At 37.6% G+C, this 21499-nt stretch overlaps 1 protein-coding gene across 1 annotated transcript; it reads left to right on the top strand.

Annotated features, from left to right (window-relative positions):
• The first annotated feature begins 4809 nt into the window (after window positions 1-4809).
• Window positions 4810-21000, top strand: LOC104429220 (disease resistance protein RPP5-like). Its single transcript, XM_039313570.1, has 5 exons — window positions 4810-5576; window positions 17858-18626; window positions 18827-18973; window positions 19088-19375; window positions 20203-21000. The coding sequence occupies exons 1-5, from the start codon at window positions 4810-4812 to the stop codon at window positions 20998-21000; spliced, it is 2769 nt and encodes a 922-aa protein (XP_039169504.1).
• Window positions 21001-21499: the final 499 nt, after the last annotated feature.

The following is a 21499-nucleotide window of genomic DNA, read 5'->3' as shown; positions in this document are numbered from 1 at the left end:
GAAGTGTTCCTGTGCCTGAATTTAGAGTAGGAAGCTCATAAAACCAATCAAACGCTAAAAAATGAAGCTTAATCAAGATAAGTTCCCGTCATTGCGCCCTCATTAAACTAAAGTCTCCAATAAATTACACATGAACAATTCTTTATACTGCCAATCAAGAAAGGAACGTCCGACGATATCAGCCATAGTAACGTAAAAGATAGTTATAGACACTGCAGAAACAGAAATGAATGGACCCCCACGAGGTAGTTGCCGAACTTGAGAGGCTACAAAACAAAGGTAAAAATTTACCTCACGAAGCAAAAATCAACTTTCGAAAATTGCAATTCAACCCTTTCAGTAGCTATTGCCAAAGGAAGTAAGTAAATAAACCAATTCCCAGTTTGGTCTCCCGATTCTACAAACGAATAAACAGAATCCAACCACAGCCCGCATTTACAAGGGAAGCAAGAAAGTACCTTGCTTTGTCCATTCTGTTGGATTTCCCCGAACCTCCATGCCTGAACACATTCGTCTCCTTCTTCAGCACACCATAGTCATGGACGACAGGGGCTTGTTTAAAGGTCACAATGTAAACAGCCGTGATTGCTTCCGAGCTACTATTCTGGCACCAAGTGCACACGACCATCCCCATGGAGACCAACACCAGCAAAAGCCAAGAAACACTCTCCATCCGTGTATACGCACAGTGGGGGCAGAGCAAGAAGAAAGAAGAGAAATCTAGTTTTATCAGAACACCAACCCCCGGAAGGAAAAGACCTCACGATCGGCGAGATCAAGTCCTGCCCGACGCCAGCGAGCTCGAGTCTCGCCAGAGGCGAGGCCGAGGCCCTGTCAGCGTCGAGCGAGGCTCGAGGCGAGCTCGAGCTTGCCAGTTGGGCGAGCTCAAGCTCGCCCGTTTCCGGTCGCCCGGCCGCCCTGGCCGGTAGCGTCGAAGAAGAAAAAAAAGAAAAAGAAAAAATATTTTAAAAATAAAAATAATTATATTTTTTTAAAATAAAAAATAATTAAAATTAGATTTTAAAAAATAAAAATAATGAAAATTTCATTTTAAAAAAATTATTTTAAAAAGAATTATAAAAAATTTCCATTAAATTTGTATTGCATAAAAGTGTTTTAGCAATACTTTTTTTATTAAAAAAATCATAAAATGAACTTTTTTAGGTTTAGTTAAAGATTTTTGATGTTATAATTTTCAGTTGCTTAATAGTATATTCATTTCTCAATTACTCAATAGTATGTTCGCTTCAAATAAGAGAAGCATGTGCATGATTTAATTCTTTATAAATATTTAAATTTATAGGTTTTTTAAAATTTTTATTTTATTTACTATGTTTAATTTAATTTGAAGTTTTAATCCAATTAGCATATAGTAGGTGTAGATTTTCCTAGAATATTAATAAGTTTTAGCAATACGGATTGGGCCGGGTATGAATTGGGTATGGATTGGGTCGGATATGGATTACTAGATTTACACTATATAAATATGGGTCAAAACGGGTTAGATGGATCAAATATGGGTCGACCCATTTTTGACCCAATCCAAACTTGACCCGACCCACCCATTTGATGGGTCTAATAGAGGCAAAGTGGCCTCATAGTGCTTCATTGAGCTCCTAGTAAACGTGTTAATGGCGAATCTAAAGTGATTAGGAAGAAATGAATTTAAAAAAAAAAATCAAATTACGGTCAAAATGGTTTGGGAGAGTCTGTCCTACACATACGTACCATCTTACGAGAGGATACTTTGTGCCCACCTAGCATTCTTGTTTGACCCCTTCAAGATTCATTTCAAAGGGGTTGGGACAAGATGGTGGCAGATGAGTCACCCATGTTCCATGAGATCACAAGTTTGCTTCACAATGAGAGCAAACTTCTAATGACTTGGGAGGAGACTTCTAATGACTTGTACCTTGTTGCCTAATTACAACACATCGAGTGACTTCTTGATTGCTAGAATCTTGGTAAAATTATCGTGATAAATTTGCTAACCTCGGACTTTTGGATTGCTGGTGATGCATGATAATTATGATTTAAACCGAACATTTTCTAGTGCGTGAAAGACCTTTGTGATAATGTCCAAAAGAAATCGGTAGAGCTAATCGCTCCTTCTTACCTTTTCGGCTGGGTCCACTCTATTAGAATTTTGTCCTCGAGTGTGTCCCACGGACAATATGCTAATCGTGTCATCGCACCGTGTGGCATATCCTATTTTATATTATTTGTTGTTTTTTCGTATGAATACAATACCATATGGTCTTTTTAATTTGTTTACCCAATTTAAATGGAAAGGCAAGCAACAATTGCTGACAAATGGGCGTCATTCTCTTTTCGTTATCTCTCTCTTTATTCATTCTGGTCACTCTTCTTGCCCATGTCTAAGGAATAAATATCGAGTGCACTCGAATAATGCAAGTCAATCTCACATTTACCGTCAGATTCGACGTATTTCATAGAGGGATCACCTCACCTAACATCGCGTATGGGTCAAACTCTCACGGACCGGATGTAATTAAGATTATTTCCTGATTTAAGATAGGTTGGGATAGTTAAAATAATAATGGGCGTGACTCATCATTTTGGATGAAATCGATGACTAAAGTAAGCTCTTCATGAAGGCCTTGAGATACCCAATGAGGCCACGAAGGTCTAGACAGAAAGTGGTGGAAAGAGACCGTTGACACTTAAGTTCCGTTGATTTTGTGAAAAATAAATAATTTGAATTTTTTTTTTAAATGATCGTTTGTATTATTTGAAATAATTATTTAATGAAATTTATTTTCATTGCCAATAAAAATTTATGTCTAAATATTTTCATGAATGATAAATATTTTTCTTTGAATTATCTTGTAAGTTATACAAATCTCAATTTAAAAAATATATATATATATATTTTCCGAGTCATTAATTTTTCGTGAACCTTAAATTTTTGTCGTCCCAAATTCTTTTCTTGCATTCTATATTCCATATCATTGGAATTCGATCCCAAGGGAGAAATTCATATCCAATAATCTTTCATTGCTATGTCTTGTTGACCGAAATTGCATTAAACCATGATTTTCGGGCCACTTTAGGCCATTATCAGCGAGTCTCGATCAGAAACTAGAGGGAAAATGACGGTGAAGATCAGCAGATATTGACGAAGTGATGGAACGCGAGCGTGAGAAAACTTAAGAGAGCAGAGAGAACAGAGCTTTTTGGAAAGAATTCGGACACAGAGAGAGAGAGGAAAAGAAATTGTAACGAAAGAGAGATGAAAATCTCAAGAAAGTTCAAGGAATTGGCCGGGGCGCTCGTCGTCGATTTGGTGATATGCAAACGTCTTCCAGGTCTCGACGTGGTCCTCTTCGGGTTTCGGAAGTCACCCACATCCGCCATCCCCGTTAGAGAGGCAGATTAATCTTCACGTAGTCAAAGCTCTGAAGCTGCAGAAAATAGCGGACATCCCAGATGACATAGCCGACAGACATTCGACTGCGGGTGCCGGCGAAATTGCTGGTTCGGTTACGGTGCGTGCCAAAATTCTGGAACACCCGGCTTACCGGGCCCTCTCCTTCGTCAGGTCCTACTGAAACCAACGGAACATGCTGTGTTAAGAGCAGTCCTCTGTTCTTGTCTGTTCAGTTTTACTGTATTTCCTTCATGAACTGCTGATAAGATCCCGTTTTGCCTCATCTTTTAAGTTGGATGTGAGTTGCGTAGGACAGCCAGTTGAGTTTTACTTGGTGAAAACAGCGGTCCAAGCTTTTGTTATAAGATAAAATCATGGACAATTAAAAAAAAAAGGGGGGCTTAATATCATTAAAAACTTCAAATTGGTATGTGTGAAAACTACTAAAAATTATAAACTATTACATTTATGATAAATTTATTATTTGTTAGTTTCCAATACAATGAAAAATCATAAATTGATAAATCTGTAACAAATTGATGGTAAAATCCTAAATTAATATTCGTTAATTATCACATGTTATTCAACTTAATAATTTGACAGTAAAATTTAAAGGAAAGTAATGGCAGGTAAATTTATCATAGATATATTAATTTGAAATTTTTTAAAGTAAATTTATAATATGTTTACTAATTTAAGATTTTTTGTAATATTAACCTTTATATAATAATCACACCAATGGGATCTCTGGTCATGAAGCGACGACCCCTGGGAGACTCCACCCCTCCGGTCCGTTGGACCGATTCCCTTGGCATTCGGACCTAGGGCCTGCTTACCGAGAGGAATTTCTATGAAGTTGGTCTAGATACGTCCAAAATCTAGCTAGCTGTTCGTCAACATGCATCGATATTATATTATCTTGGAGACGACCTCCTTTGAAGACTTCATAGATTATTTCCTCAACTTGGCCTCTCCTAATTGGCGCGAGTCTGCATGCTTCGTTTTTTTAATTTTTTAGCTTATGAAGGAAGGACACAGGTGACTTCCGGGTAAATGGAACGCATGTGCTTGTAGTTTAGGTGAGGATGATTGGAATCTAAGCATCTGAATTGCTGCATTTTTTTTCCCTTTCTTTTTTTAATTTGGAAGGAAAGCCGCAGGTGACTTCCTGGCGAACGCAGCTTTAAGGGAGCGATCTCACTCTGCTGCTCAATCAAAGTTGCTACAAGGATCAGAGTTAAGACTTTTGCTTCATCAGATCTCGCGCACGCGTTCTGTTTCTTTCCTCTTCCTTCTCGAATTTTAGTCTCACAAAACGAAACCGTTCTTCTTCTTCGTGACTCGCTGTTGGAATTCGATTTCCAAAACTAGTTCCACCAATTATCTCGGGAGATTGCGAGCCCTGCTCAATGCCAGCGATGTCAACGGTTCCTCTCTTGACTTGCTGTTTCCGTGGAAGCACGCGATCGAGAGCCTCCTGCGATAAAGACACCGCTGCCGAACCAAGTCAGGAGGTTGTTGGTCCCTTCTCCTCCGACTTGCTCGTTGATTCTGCCGAGGGTGGATCGTACCAGGGCATCGACGGCTTGCGCGACAAGGATCAAACTCAGACTTCCCATGTCACTGGGTGGACTCAGTTCGGAGATCAATCTCTCCATCGTCCTGCTGGAATGAAAAGAGAGGAGGAGGGAGAAGAGACAGCAGGAGCTCTGACAAGCAATAGCTGTGGCTATGAGGTGTTCCTGAGTTTTAGAGGGCCTGATACCCGCTTAACTATCGCGGATTGTCTCTATGAAGCCATGATCCGTGCAGGGATCCGCGCTTTCAAGGATGACCCAGAGCTTCAAGTTGGTGAAGAGATTGGAGGTAGTCTTTTGCAAGTGATTAACAACTCCAGAATTTACATCCCGATTTTCTCCAAAAATTATGCTTCAAGTAAGTGGTGCCTTCGTGAGCTCGCACACATGGTGGAGTGCATAGGGAAAAGAACGAGAGAGGCAGATGAGAAAGTGATCCTCCCTATCTTCTACGATGTGGATGTAGATGATGTCAAGCTTAAGACCGAGTTATATCGGAAAGCCCTCCAAAAGCACAAGAGCAACTCTAGGAAGGATTTAACAAGGAAGTGGGAGGAGGCTTTAGGGGAGGTTGCCAAAATTAAGGGATGGAATCTCAAAGATCACGGGTATTCTCATATCCTCCACTTGACTCTACTTTCTTATGTCATTCTTGATACCTTATTCCTATCGTATTTATTTCAGAATAATTAGATTTAATTTGCTGCTGTCCAATCTTATGTAGTGTATGGTCGGATTGGACGCAGTGTGGGAGCAAGTAATTTTGCTCAGAAAGCATAGTTTCTTGCACAAATTGACTATTCACTTTTAACCTTAAGTTTTGGAAACACTAGCTTAATAAAATTATCGCTAATGAGAAAAAAAAAAACATAATATTCATGGAAATTGAACATGGGATAAAGTAGCAAGGCCATATACATGAATTTATATATATATATATATATATATATATATATATATGTCTATATACATATGTATATAAATATATCATAACTTCACATCTTACTTTATTAGTATTCATAAAGGAATAAAATTGATTTTTGCCTGTGGGATAAAGGGAAGAAAGCAAAAATATACGATAGAATTGTTGAATTCATTTTACGAAATTTCGCATTTAAAAAATACACTTAAAATGATGGAGCTTTTGTATAATAATAGTTTTACATGCCCTTAGTAGGAAACTACCACAAACTAGGGTAGGGAAGAGCTCCATATCTCCACAAACTTGGGATGAAATGGGGGGATTAGTTGGGAAGATGAACAACGGAGAGGGCAAGAGAGGGAGACAGGCTTCGTGCGCGATAAAAATTGATGAGTGGACCTTGGTTGTCCAAGTGTCAGACGATTAGTGTACTAGATTATATTCCTATATGACGTCCCAAGACCCCTCAGCATTTTCTCCTAGCCTATAAATATGCTCTACTACAATTGATCCCATTAAGGACGACAACTAGAGTTAAGTTCAGAATTATATATCCTAATTTTTTGTTTAACCGATGGAGCAAAACACATTCGAAGTCAGCAAGATGGCACTTCAGTTCGGTGTCAGACCCTTTTGGTTGATATCTCCAAATTTGATCCTCACTTTCAGTCCAAGAGAAAGGAAAGGCGCCGCATATTGGCCAGTTTATCCTCCTCTAGAACACTGGAACATTTTGTGTTATGATGCTCCTTTTTTGTGCTCATCAGGTAATGCCCAAATCAAATGAAGCTCTCTTTGTGACCCAAAAAGTGTGAAATTCAATCATCACCAGATTTCGACACCAAAAGAAGAAAAAAAATCATCATTAGATTGAGTGGTTTCAAGTTTCAGCTAGAGGTTATACTTAGATTTAAGTGTTTTTTTTTTTTTGGTAAAGTACTTAGATTTAAGTGTTAATACCCTAAAAAATTATAAACTGATACACGCATGACAAATTTACCCAAAATTAATTTTTTGACAATGAAAAACCCCAAATTGATACATATGTGATAAAAAAAAATGCCCAAACTGGTACATTTGTAACAAATTTACCCAAAGCTAATTTATTCGACCGTCAAAAACCCTAAATTGATACGTTTGTGATAAATATACCATTTGTTAAACTAAATTAATACTATAAAAAAACCACTTAAATTGTATAATTGTGACAAACGAAGAGTAAAATCCCAAATTGGTACATTAGTCAATTGTCATGTGTCATTTAACTTAGTAATTTGACAGTAAAATTTAATGAAAATTAACAGAATGTAAATTTATCGAAATGTAACGGTTGTGGTAAATTTATGAAATGTGTACTAGTTTGGTGTTTTTGGTGGTCAAAAAATTAGTTTGGGGTAAATTTGTCACAAATGTACCAGTTTGAGATTTTTCAAGATATTAACACTACTTTTAAATTACTTGCTCTTATTTAAGCCACTTATGCATATTTATTTTTTTGTTTCAAAATTACCAAAATTTTTACAACTTTTGTTAACAAGTTACCAACATTTATTTGCATCATTTACCAACATTCTTAGATCACGCTCTTATTAGTCAATCTACCGACCATAGTTTGAGTTACTTACCAACTTATTCCAATTAAATTACTGACTAGTTTAGTGATATCAACAAAAAATTATTAACACGAACCTGATTGATAACTTATTCTGATAAATGTTTATTGGTACTTTGATAAATACTACAGAAAGTGATCCTTATTTTTGGCTACTATCCTATTCCTTCAGTACGTTAAGAAAAATGCTTTTGACCTTGTTTCCCATATTCAAGGTAACTACCCAGAGAGAATTTTTTTTTTCCCTTTTACGTCAACCTTCAATTTCATCCCAAGTGCTTGAAGAGATGATCAAGATTGGGTTTAGATGTCTAGCCAAACTTCCAAGATCTTGCTTTGTCTGATGAGAAGCAACCAACCGGTGTAAAAAGAAAATATGGAATGTAATAGAAAGTGTGAAAGCTAGTACGAGCACCAAAAGGGGGTGAATAGGTGCAAAAACAAATTTCCCCGAGAGAAGTATGCAACTCTAATCAACAATAGATTATGAAAAGGAAATTAGACTATTGTAAACAAATTGAGTTACGATCAAAGTAAAAGAGCATAGGGAAGAGAATAAGAACACATGATTTACAGTGGTTCGGCTTAATCCAAGTTTACGTCCACTCTTCGCTGACGACCCCACTTTGGATTTCACTATAAATCAAAAGAGTTGTTACAGTAAAACTCTTTCTTGATTCCACTTGTGTAGAGACTCTGCTACACTTCCTCAAGGTCTCACAAAGATATAAACTCTCTTTTGAGTACAAGATTTCACTCAATAATTGAATTGACTAAGAACAAGGAGTTTCAGACTTTGGAATTCTTCTATCACGTACACACTCGAACAACTGGAATGTCTTCCTTATATACTCCTTCATGCCATCACACTCGTTGGCACTTACCAAAGGAGTTCTTCCAATCTACCCGTTGGACAGAATCAATTAGGGAGATTTCGAGTTATTTAAGGAATATGACGATAGCCCACTAATCCTGCTCGCCCATACAATCAAGATTTATGTTTCCATAAGTAGAACCTTCCAAGTATACTTTGTCAATCAATGGATCCAAAATCCCTGAATCAATCTCAATTTGAATAATGGATTCCGACATGCTATATTCAGCCAAGAGATCTTCTTCAATCGATAGAATCAAATCTTCAACGGTCTAGAAACTGTCAATGAGGATAGACTTTGGGTCTTGAGTCTGGTAGTCCAGAGGTCTTCAAACTTTGATGAAAGAGTCTGCAAGTCTTCAGACTAGACTGATGGAAACGTTTTATCAACTTTAAAACACTCAAGGAAGTTTTCTCCAACAATCTCCCCCTTTTTTATGGTGACAAAACTTTTCTGCATATTTGGATAATTTTGACCTGCAAAACAATACTCAAGCAAACATGGATATCTCACAAAAGATAATTGGCTTAGTAAAGATAACATTAAAATCTGCATCCACAGAAAGTAGGTTAGTCCTGTAAATGAGCAACTATCTTTGCCATGAAATACCAATAGTGCTTAAGATAAACAAACGTTTAAACAATCCAAATCCAAATCTAGTCACAGCCAAATAGCTAAACACAAAAGTAAAGTCGATCAAACACAAAAGTCAAGAGTTCAAGAGTTTAAATCTCAAATCTGCACCACATCTCTCCCCCTTTTTGTCAGCATTAAAAAGGTAGAGATGAAAAGAGAATGGAATTATGATTGCTTTGGAACACGAACAAGCTGGAAATCTCACATTGACTAGACAATCCCTTCCAGCTTTTTCAAATCCTCCTTCAGTTGAGCCACATCTTCACCATTGGCATTTGCTTGAACTTAAAGAGCAAGGGCATGGATTTGATCATGCAAAGAAGCGAAGAGGCTTGACCTGCATTTTGCAAGTTTTGTACTTCGCATCCTAGAGCATAAATTTGGCCTCGCATCTCCAAGAGAACATCAAGCACTCTGCGAAAGTCTCTTTTCTCAGGATCTCCCCCTGTTTCAATGTCTTCAAGCGGTGAGAAGTACTATTCATGCTCTGCTTCTTCTTGTTCACCTCTGCCCTCTTCTTCTTCTTCCTCAATCCTTTCCTCCTCTACTTCTTTCTCTAATGATTCTCTCTATCCAGTCCTCTATTCGATCTCTTCATTGTCTTGTTCTTGTCTCTCCTTTATCTCTGGAATAGAATGACTAAAGTTCTTCAATGCAAAAGCAAAAATTGTGATCTCATCCTCTTCATCCTCCAAGATGAGTGCTCTTCTTTTCTTGGATGGAGCAACCATGGGCTCCTTCCCTTTCCACTTTGCAGCCGAAGAGACTGGGTGAGTCTCGACAGGGGTTTTAACCTTGAATTGCTCCAGAGTCTTGTTAAGTTCCTTCAGACGCATTTTAGAGACCATTTTCAGTCCCACCACCATTTGATCGCATGTTCGAACACAAAGAATCCGGGGAAGCTGAATGTTCAAATGTCTGAATAACTTGGTGACAAGTGCTGAGTAAGGAAGTTGGCCCTTGTCCTTCACCATCGTTCTGTACATGTGGAACATAATAGTGTGTGGAAGAGAGAACTTTTTGCCAGCGTTAATGGCATACATCAACTTTGCCTCCGAGTTTGAAACGTCGGTCTTCAAAGTTGATTTGGGTCTAAGGCAGTTGATCACTATCTTGTGAAGCAAAATATTTGAGGCATTCATCCTCGAATATGAAATCTTTCCTTCCGTCGTTCTATCCTGAACAAGCTCTACCGTCGCACGACCAATAGACATACTAATTGGTTGGTATTTTCCTCTTTCAACCCCAATCACATCAGCCAATGTATTCATGTCAACCACATAGTCCTGATCTCGAACACTGAAAGAGAATCTATTCGCATCCAAGAAACTTAGATTCGAATATAAGTAAGCAATGAGTTCAGCATGAGCCTCTGTCGTTTCAGAACAAAACCGTTCTAGTTGAAGAAGATTGAATTCCTCTCTCAGCTTCACATTTAGAGAATCAAAAAAATCAAAGTCCACACTTCTAGGGTTAATCATACCATGCTTTAGCAACTTAGAGTACAGTTGCTTGTGTTCCTCCGAACGAAACAAATCTGTCATTTTGCTTCGGATTTTCGCCGCAACACCCATTTTAGGTTTAAATTGAGTGTACATCCTATCATTATCATTCCCATCAGGTTGACTTAGCCCTCCAACACGTGGATCGCTTGGGATATTTGCAAATGCTTCTTCTGTTGACCCCGCAGGGGCAATTCCCAATCGTTCCATTGTGCGTAAAAAGTAGGTTTCATTTCGATACCCTTTATCTTTCAAAAATTAATCAATATAGTTCAAAGGAGTACCACCCCTCTTCAAAGCACGGTAAAACTTAAAAGTAAAAGCGGGCTTTTGAGTTTTTACAGGTTCTGCATCTTGAATGATTTCTTCCTCTTCTTGATGTTCAATATTCTGAGGTCTAGATGGAGGAGATGGACTCTGCTGAGAATGTTGTGGGCTCTGCTGCTGTCTAGGAGAGTCTAGGAGATTCTTCTTCCTCGGTGAGATCAAAATGCGTAGGTCCCTAATGCATTTGCTGTGGTCCCCTGTTCGCGATCCTCGAAGACTTTCTTTGAGACGACATTTTTCACAGTCTTTGAAAGATTCCAAGCTTGTTTCGCAAGAAAGATGAAAACTTTTCGAGGATTAAACAAGAGAAGAAAACATAAGTGGAAGATCTGTGCTCTCTTAGGGTTTTGTGAGTAAAACAAAGAAGAACCAACGATATATAAGGCAGTCGAAGCGAGGCATACGGATCGTCGTAAAAGGAAATATAAAAATGCCTTATAAAAAATAACTGCCTTTTCAAAAATTAGATAATCGTCATTTCAAAAATAACTTTTTTTTCGAAAAGGAAAGATTGTAATAATCACGAAAACTGGGAAATAACATCAATCAATTACGGATAGATGATCGTACCTTTTCAAGATTTTATTTGAGAGATAAGTTTCTAAAATAGAAGTAACTTACGGTCGTAAATCTTGATCGTGCGAGTTTGAGTGTCTTTAGACTTTTAGTCTGAGTCGAACTTTCTCGAGACTTTAAGATATTGAGTCTGGAACAAATAACTTCAAATTGATTTTTCTCCAAAGGCTTTGTAAATATATCCGCAAGTTGATTCTTTGAATTAATAAACTGAATCAAAACTTCTCCATTTTGAACATGATCTCTAATGAAATGATGTCGAATCTCTATATGTTTTTCTCTTGAGTGAAGAATCGGATTCTTGGTGAGATTGATTGCACTGGTGTTGTCACATTTGATCTCGGTGCATGAATCTTCAATTCCAAAGTCTCTTATTTGTTGTTTATCCACAGAATTTGTGAACAACAACTTCCAAGAGCTACATATTCTCGCTTCCGCCGTAGAAAGAGCTACAGTACTTTGCTTCCTTGAAAACCAAGACACTATCCTGTTTCCAAGTAGTTGACAGGTGCCCGAGGTGCTCTTTCTATCAACTCCGCATCCTGCTAGATCTGCATCTGAGTATCTAAGAAGAGTGAAGTCTCATTCTTTAAGATACCAGAGACCTAAATTTGAAATTGAGGCAATGTATTTGATAATACGCTTTGCAGCACTTAAATGAGATTCTTTAGGGTCTAATTGAAATCTTGCACAAATACAAACACTAAATAAAATATCAGGTCTAGAAGCAGTAAGATAAAGAAGCGAACCAATAATACTCCTATATAGCTCCTGGTCAACTTTCTTTCCTCCTTCATCTTTGTCCATCTTCAAAGAACTTGACATTGCTATATCAGTTTTTTTGCAATTTTCCAGTCCAAACTTTTTGACAAGTTCTTTAGCATATTTTTCTTGATGAATAAAGGTTCCCTCCTTGGTTGTTTCACTTGAAGCCGAGAAAGAAGGTTAGTTCACCCATCATGCTCATTTCAAATTCATCCTACATAGACTTAGAGAATTTCTTGCACAGATTTTCATTAGAAGATCCAAAAATAATATCATCAACATAAATTTGAACAAGTAAAAAACTTTTGCTTTCTCTTTTGATAAACAATGTAGTATCTACTTTACCTTTGACAAAGCCATTTTGAATTAAAAACTTACTTAGTATGTCATACCAAGCTCGAGGTGCTTGCTTTAAACCATATAGAGCCTTTTTCAGTCTGAATACAGAGTCTAGTTTCCTTGGGTCTTCAAAACCGGGTGGTTGTTCCACATAGACTTTCTCTTGGATAAATCCATTTAGGAAAGCACTTTTGACGTCTATTTGAAATAACCTGAAATTTTTATGACAAGCAAAAGTAAGTAATAATTTAATTGCTTCTAACCTTGCTACTGGCGCGTAAGTCTCATCATAGTCTATCCCTTCTTCTTACGTATATCCCTTGGCCACGAGTCTTGCTTTGTTTCTTACGACTTTTCCTTTCTCGTTCATCTTGTTCCTGAAAACCCATTTAGCTCCAATGATGGATTTACCTTTCAGTTTAGGAGTCAATTCCCAGACATCATTGATACTAAATTACTTGAGTTCTTCTTGCATAACTTCAATCTAGCTTTCATCAGTTAAAGTTTCTTCTATGCCTTTGGGTTCTATTTCAGAAATAAGAGCCACAGCACTAGACTCTTCACGCCTTTTGGATCTTGTGCGAATTCCTTCATTAATATCACCAATAATGAGATCTTTGGGATGATTGGACTTATGCTTCAAGTTGCTGGTTAATATGTCAGATTGTTGATCATTTTTCTCATTTGAATCTTCGATGATCATTTGTTGCTGGTCTTCGAAGTATGAGCTGCTTTTGGAGATTTAGACTTTGTAGAGTCGGAGCGAGGTTCGAGATTCTTCAAATTGAGTCTGAATCGATTGATTTTGCATAAAGTCTTGAAATTTGACATTCATCGATTCCTCCACAGATTGAGTCTTTTTGTTATATACTCTATAACCTTTGCTTGTAATTGAATATCCAAGGAAGATGCCTTCATCTGATTTTTCTTCAAACTTACCAACTCGATCATTTGCATTTTTCAATATAAAACATTTACATCTAAACACATGAAAATACGAAACAATTGGCTTCTTTCCTTTGAATAACTCATAGGGAGTTTTCTCCATAATAGGCCTTAAAAAGACTCTATTAATAATATAGCACCTTTGTAAAAGCTGCTTCAGCCCAAAAACAAGAAGAGATGTTATTTTCAATTAAAAGAGTTCTAGCCATTTCCTGTAGCGATCTATTCTTTCTTTCCACGACTCCATTTTGCTCTAGAGTATATGGTGAAGAGAACACATGCTGAAAACCAGATTCATCATAGAATTTTGCAAAGTCTTGATTTTCAAATTCATCTCCATGGTCTGTCCGTATACTTAAAATAACTTATCCTTTCTCATTTTGGACCTTTTTAGCAAACTTTATAAAATAAGAAAAGGTTTCAGACTTACTTGCCAAGAAATATACCCAAGTGAATCGTAAATAGTCATCCACAATTACTAGGCAGTATTTCTTACCTCCAATGCTCTGAGTTGGTTGGTCCAAAGAGATCCATGTGCAAGAGCTGCAGTACACGATTAGTGGATACTTGATTTATTGGTTTGAATGAGTTTCTTACATATTTTCCCAACACACATGGTGTGCATAGATCGGACTTTTGGTATGTCAGTTTGGGTAGTCCACGAACAAGCTTCTTTGCTAAGATTTTGGCTATTTGCTTCATGTTGATGTGCCCAAGTTTTATGTGCCATAAGTTTGCTTCCTCTTGAATTGAGATTAGACATTGGGTTTCATCTGGTTTGATATCCAAGAGGTAGATATTCCCATGTCTTCGCCTCGTGAAAGACTGAGAGGAGTCTTTACTGGTTCCTGAACATATTCCTTGTTGAAAGTTGATTTTGAAACCAGTGTCACACAGTTGACTGATACTCAACAAGTTGTAGTTGAGTCCTTCTACTAAGGAAACATTACTGATCGTGAGGCTTCCAATCTTTACAATTTCGTATCCCACAATTCTTCCTTTGCTATTTTCTCCAAAAGAAATTTTTCCACCATTAACTTGTACAAGTTTTATGAAGCAATTTGAGTCTCGTGTCATATGTCTTGAGCATCCACTATCCAAGTACCATTTAACCTTTTTCTTGATAGTGACCTCGAGTTCACCATGCAGTGCAGTGCGAATCGAATCGAGTCGATTGTGCCATGAGACAAATATTGGCATAATCATCATCACTTTCCTCACATTTTGTATCACTCCAAGTTTCTTCTTTAAGTGCCTTTCGATATTTCTCAATTTTCCTTTTTTTTTTCTTCAGAATGGGACAGTTGGGTCTGATGTGTCCATTTTTCTCGCATTCAAAGCAAATTACATCTTTATTGAATTCATCATCCTCAACTGACTTAATATATTGCTTTTGAAAACTTTGTTTCTTTAGATTGAATCTTCTCCCCTTTCTGTTTAGTTTTCTGAATCTTCTTATCATGAGAGCAAGCTCTTCATCATCCATATTGTCTTCAGAATCTGTAACATCATAATCATCATTAGATTTTAATGTAATGGATTTCTTACATTTAGGATCTTCATCTTCGTTGATTTGCTCCACTCCATAAGACTGAAGAGTCCCAACCAATTCGTCAATAGAGAGTGGCATGATTCTTTGTATCTCCCTTATTGAGGTCTTTATGTGATTCCAATCCTTGGACAGTCCACGCAGTAGCTTGTTTACCTTCCTGGATCTAGAAATTAGTTGACCTTGATATTCAAGACCATTCACGATTTCTGTAAAACGACTAAACATGTCAGTGACAGATTCTCCTAGTTTCATCTTGAATGCTTCATATTGATCGAGCAGAATGTTGATTCTAGTTTCTTTCACTCGATCAGTTCCTTCATAGATGATGTGTAATCTATCCCAGACTTCTTTAACTGTTTCACAAGAAGATATTCTATTATATTTAGTAGGAGATAATGCACAATATAAAGAATAAAATGCTTTTGTATTAAGAACCTGTTTCTTGGTTATCTCTTCTTGAGTCATTTCACTGGACTTAACAACTTCTTTTCCTCTTTCTAAGACTGGTGCAGCTTTAGGAATAATTCCTTTGTCTACCACATCCCATTCCAGAGGATCCTTTGATCTTAGGAATGCCTTCATCTTGTTTTTCCATATGTTGTATTCATTTCCATCAAAATAAGGCGGATGGGTATTGCTTTGCCCTTCAACCGGACATGGAGCCAACATACTAGTCATGGATCTTTAACTCTGAAGTAAAACACTTCAACTTAAGTGAGTACACAAACTCTGATACCAATTGTGAAAGTTAGTATGAGCACCTAGAAGGGGTGAATAGGTGCAAAAACAAATTTCTCCGAGAGAAGTGTGCAACTCTAATCAACAATAGATTATGAAAAGGAAATTAGACTCTTGTAAAAAAAATTGAGTTACGATCAAAGTAAAAGAGCGTAGGGAAGAGAATAAGAACAAGGGGTTTATAGTGGTTTGGCTTAATCCAAGCCTACGTCCACTCTTCCGCACTGACAGCCCACTGGCTGGATTTCACTATGAATCAAAAGAGTTGTTATAGTAAAGCTCTTCCTTGATTCCCTTTGTGTAGAGACTCTACTACACTTCCTCAAGGTCTCACAAAGATATAAAGCTGTCTTCGAGAACAAGATTTCGCTCAACAATTGAATTGACTAAGAACAAGGAGCTTCGGACTTTGGAATTCTTCTATCGCGCACACACTCGAACAACTGGAACGTCTTCCTTATATACTCCTTCATGCCATCACACCCGTTGGCACTTACCAAAGAAGTTCTTCCAATCTACCTGTTGGACAGAATCAATTAGGGAGATTTCGAGTTATTTAAGGAATATGACGATAGCCCACCAATCTTGCTCGTCCATACAATCAGGATCTAGGTTTCCATAAGTAGAACCTTCCAAGTATACTTTACCAATCAACGGATCCAAAATCCCTGAATCAATCTCAATTTGAATAATGGATTCCGACATGCTGTATCTAGCCAAGAGATCTTCTTTAGTCGATAGAATCAAATCCTCAACAAAATACTCAATTTTGGATAAATCTTTTTCGACGGTCTAGAAACTGTCAATGAGGACAGACTTTGGATATTGAGTCTGGCAGTCCGGAGGTCTTCAAACTTTGATGGAAGAGTCTGCAAGTTTTCAGACTAGACTGATGGAAACATTTTGTCAACTTCAAAACATTCAAGGAAGTTTTCTCCAACCATCTCCCCATTTTTTATGGTGACAAAACTTTCCTGCAGATTTGGATAACTTTGACCTGTAAAACAATACTCAAGCAAACATGGATATTTCACAAAAGATAATTGGCTTAGTAAAGATAACATTAAAATCTGCATCAACAGAAAGTAGGTTAGTTCTGTAAATGAGCAACTATCTTTGCCATGAAATACCAATAGTGCTTAAGATAAACAAACGTTTAAATAGTCCAAATCCAAATCCAGTCACAGCCAAACAGCCAAACACAAAAGTAAAGTCAATCAAACACAAAAGTCAAGAGTTCAAGAGTTTAAATCTCAAATATGCACCACATCTCTCCCCCTTTTTGTCAACATTAAAAAGGTAGAGATGAAAGGAGAATGGAATTATGATTGCTTTGGAAGAGTCGCGGTCGAAGGTCTTCAAACTTTGATGGAAGAGTCTACGCAAGTCTTGATTAGCTGATGGAAACGTTTTGTCAACTTCAAATAACACTCAAGGAAGTTTTCTCCAATAGAAAGAACCTTGATATTAGTAGCTTTCAAATGTGAATATGGAATGACATGGAAGGGATCTGAAAAGAGGTCCACAACTTGATCAAGCAAACCAGATCACTAGCTGTTATATGTTTGGGGCTTGTGTTACGTTCTGTCAAGTTGTCTCATTCCGAACATGCTTCATTCGAAATCCATTACGTTCTGAACTTGTGACTCGTTCTGGACCTTGTCACGTTCTAGACTTGTGTCTCGTTCTGGATGAAGTAGATTTTACAATCTGGACATAAGTCTGAACATAATCTGCTTCTGAACATATTTAGTCTTAAGGTCTGGACACAGTCTGAATAAGTTTGGCTTCAGTATAGAGTCTATCTTCTGGTTCTTTCAAGTATAGACTTCGACAATATCATTTATATATTCTATCATCTGCATAGTCTATTACTCAACCATTAAACACGTTAGTAGCCTTTGATTTATTTTGTCATCTTTAAAACATCATAAGGGATTTCCCCAACAATAACTTGAAAGATCTCGTTTTTTTATGTTGGTTGCTTTCAAAGCAAATTACTTTGAATTTGATGATAACCTTCTAGTGTTACGTCATGCTTGCACCAATTTCATATGTGGTTTTTCAACCTGATATGATTGCATGTTATGTATGTGGCAGTGAAGATAAACTGGTAAAGCTTGTGGTGGAAAAGGTTACTAGTTCGTTATGGACAAAGTTGACAGATGTGCCTAATGATTTGGTGGGAATTAAGGATCGAATGGATGACATTATGAAGAAGTTAGATCTAGGAGTTTCTGATGTAAGGTTTATTGTGATTCATGGTATGGGTGGCATTGGAAAGACGACATTGGCTGAGGCCGTCTTCGAGCAAATCTCCCCTCAATTTCAAGGTCATTGCTGCTTTCTTAAAGATGTCCGGAGTCATGATATAGTAATTTTACAAAAGAAATTGTTATCTGACATTCTCAATCTCAGTTGCACGAACCTCTCCTTCATTGATCAAGGGACTAACATGATCAAAAAGAGGTTCAAAGACAAGAAAGTCCTTATTATTCTTGATGACATCGATAAGCCGGACCAAATCAGGGGACTTGTAGGCCATGCTCACTGGTTTGGTGAGGGAAGTAGAATCATCATAATGACAAGGAATATTGATTTCTTGGTAACCGAAAGTGAAGATGACAATGCCTCACATTATCAAAATTTTTCATTCTACGATATGCCGGAGATGAATCGGGATGATGCTCTTCAACTTTTTTGTGAGCGTGCCTTGGGACTTGCCAAGCCTCCTTCTGATTATGTGAACATTTCAAATGAACTAATCAATGCTCTTGGAAGACTTCCATTGGCTCTCAATGTCATAGGTTCCACACTCCGTGGAAAATCCCGAATTACATGGGAAGAATTCCTACAGAGGATAAAGAAGGTGATGGATAAGGATGTCAAAGAAAAGTTGATGATAAGTTACGAAGCATTGGATTTTCGTCGACAACAAATTTATCTTGATATTGCATGTTTCTTCATCAGCCAAGAGAAAACAATTGCGATTAAATATTGGGATGCAATTTTTGAGTATCCCACTTTGGAATCGATGTCAAGTTCCTCACACATATGTCTTTGATAAAGATCATCAACGATGATAAACTATGGATGCATGATCAACTTAGAGACCTTGGAAGGGATATCGTCCACTCAGAAAATAGCAGCAGTGATCAAAGAGGTAGTAGATTGTGGTGTCCCAAGGATGCCTTCCATGCAGTGAAGAGAAAAAAGGTATCTATTCACCTCTAAATGTTTTTAGTTGTTCCACTAGCATCATTACATTATTAATTTGACTTCAGGTCACATTGATACATGCACTCATTTATTGCTAAATTTATCTTCCAGGGAATAGAAAACATAGTAGCGCTCAATCTCGGCACACCTAAACCTTGTGCAACATATAGATTTAAACGCCAGGAATTTGTGAGGTTGGTCAACCTTAGGTTCCTTCAATTGGACCATGGAAACTTCGAAGGAGACTTTAAGGATCTTTTCTTCGAGCTAAGATGGCTCTCTTGGAGTAATTGCCCTTCGGAATTCCAAGCTACTAACTTTGGGTTGGAGAATCTAGTGGTTCTCAAGCTTTCTGGGGTCAATATTACTAAAGACTGGGGAGGATGGTTGCTTCTCATGGTATGATATCACAACATACTTTTGTATTATGTTTACTCTTCATCTTTTCTGAGTTTTAACTCAATTGCTTTATAGGTAACAAAACAATTGAAAGTCCTAACACTCGTGGATTGTCCATCCCTTACAAAGACACCCAAGTTCTTCGCAATATCGGGACTAGAGAGATTGATCCTTAGAAATTGCACTCAACTAAGAAAGATTGACAAGTCCATCGGCAATCTAAAACATCTTGATTACCTAGAAATACAATCTGGGACACTTTCAATGTTGCCTCGCTCGATTGGTAATTTAGTGAAGTTGAAGCATCTAATCTTGCAATGCCCGATGCTTCAAGAGCTTCCAGACTCTATAGGACAATTGGAGTCACTACTTGAGCTGGCTGTCCGACCTTCAAGAATCCAAGCATTACCTTATTCCATTGGAAACCTTGAAAGGTTGGAAGTTTTAAGTATCACTGAATGTGATTTAGAAAGGCTACCGGACTCAATCGGGAGGCTCCAATCATTAATTGAGTTGCATCTGTCAGAATCATATATTCGAAGGTTACCCGATTGTATTGGAAATCTCAAAAAGTTGAAGGTAATAAATCTAGAGGAAACCCGCATATGTGAACTTCCAAAAACCATAGGAATGTTAAAAAATCTAGAAGAGCTACGTGCCTTTGGGTGCTCTAACTTGAAGGGGAAATTCCAAGTGAAATTGGGGCACTATCCTCATTAGGAATTCTACATTTATCATATAGTAAATTTAGTAGATTGCCGACAACCATCAATCAGCTTATGAATCTCCAAGAACTTGACTTATCCTTCTGCGATTATATTCAACAGTTGCCAAAGCTTCCTAAGAGTCTAACAAAATTAAGCTTTTCATTGACGTCGGTGACCCCAATTCCCGACCTCTCAAACCTGACCAATTTAGTTGATCTAGAAATGTGGGGAACACCAGTATACAAGCCTAATTTAGAGTGGCTGGTTAGGCTACGTGCTTTGAGGACGTTGCTCCTGGTTGTTAAAGATATGGCCTTGCCTCCAATGGATTTGAGTTCCCTCTCTCAGCTACAAGACCTCAATTTAACTTATGTTGAGCCCCAATCTCTCACCAGACTTCCATCCAGCCTTCAAAGTTTGAGTTTATGGGATGCCCAGTCACCAATAGATTGGTCACTCTTTTCCAACTTGGAAAATTTGTCAACTCTGTCTCTCACTGGATATCGGCTAGAAGAGATTCGATTTGATGTGCTCGGAAAGCTAAGGAAATTCAATGAATTTAGGTTGGAACAGTGTCCATGGATCAAGACGCTGCCTGTTTTGCCATGTTTGAAGGAGATTCGGCGTATGTCATTCACCTTCAATCGTCAGCTAACTGAGATTGAGGGTTTAGGAGAATTGAAATCATTGCGTGAATTGTACTTCTGCGGATGCACTTCCATTAGAAGTTTAAGTGAAACTGATTTGTCTCGCTTACAGAGTCTGAATAGCTTGAAATTCTGTGAGTGCGAATCGCTGGAGAGCCTGCCGAATTTGCCATACATGAAAACATCTTTTCATCTCACCATAGAAAAGTGCCCAAGGTTACATGATTATGATGGCCCTTACAGGTCCTACAGAGACGGAGAAATTCTTTAGCATTGCTTGGCAAAGACAGTCGATGATGGTAAGCCCGCATTGAGCCTGCATATAGCATCTATTTACACTTAATTTGCGTGCATGTGTGGTTGCTAAAACTTTGCTTGATTAAACGAATTGAGTGACTGACTTGTGTTGTTCAGTTCCTGATATTGTCAACATTGAAATTTATTATGGGTTATCATGGAAAGAAAATAGGCATATTAAGAAGGATATAAAATTTGGTATGACAAGGTATTTTGCACAATCAACTTAACACAATTTCCCTCGACATTATTCCTCTTCAATGTTCATCTCCAAAAGAGAGTGAAGTCACATTTTTCTCTATTTGTTTTACTTTTCGTTCATTCCCTCCCATCTTAAATTACATAGTTAGGGAAGAAGATCATCTCTTACATATTTTGTGTTCAATGTAATGAAATATCTAGAAGAAATTTTGAAGTGGAGGGATCTATAAAGTGTCCTCTACTCGATGCATGTGCCACACTCGCCATAAACT

Source organism: Eucalyptus grandis, chromosome 5, assembly GCF_016545825.1.
Source record: "Eucalyptus grandis isolate ANBG69807.140 chromosome 5, ASM1654582v1, whole genome shotgun sequence".
NCBI classification, from domain to species: domain Eukaryota; kingdom Viridiplantae; phylum Streptophyta; class Magnoliopsida; order Myrtales; family Myrtaceae; genus Eucalyptus; species Eucalyptus grandis.
The sequence above is the reverse complement of the archived record's forward strand: the minus strand, read 5'-3'. Positions and strand labels throughout refer to the sequence as shown.

Bases quoted from the DNA above. Each gene is read 5' to 3' on its own strand.
- LOC104429220 (XM_039313570.1), top strand. From the start codon at position 4,810: ATGTCAACGGTTCCTCTCTTGACTTGCTGTTTCCGTGGAAGCACGCGA. The intron at 5,577-17,857 runs GTATTCTCATAT...TGTATGTGGCAG, and splicing joins TGGAATCTCAAAGATCACGG to TGAAGATAAACTGGTAAAGC. The intron at 18,627-18,826 runs GTGATGGATAAG...TCTTTGATAAAG, and splicing joins TCCTACAGAGGATAAAGAAG to ATCATCAACGATGATAAACT.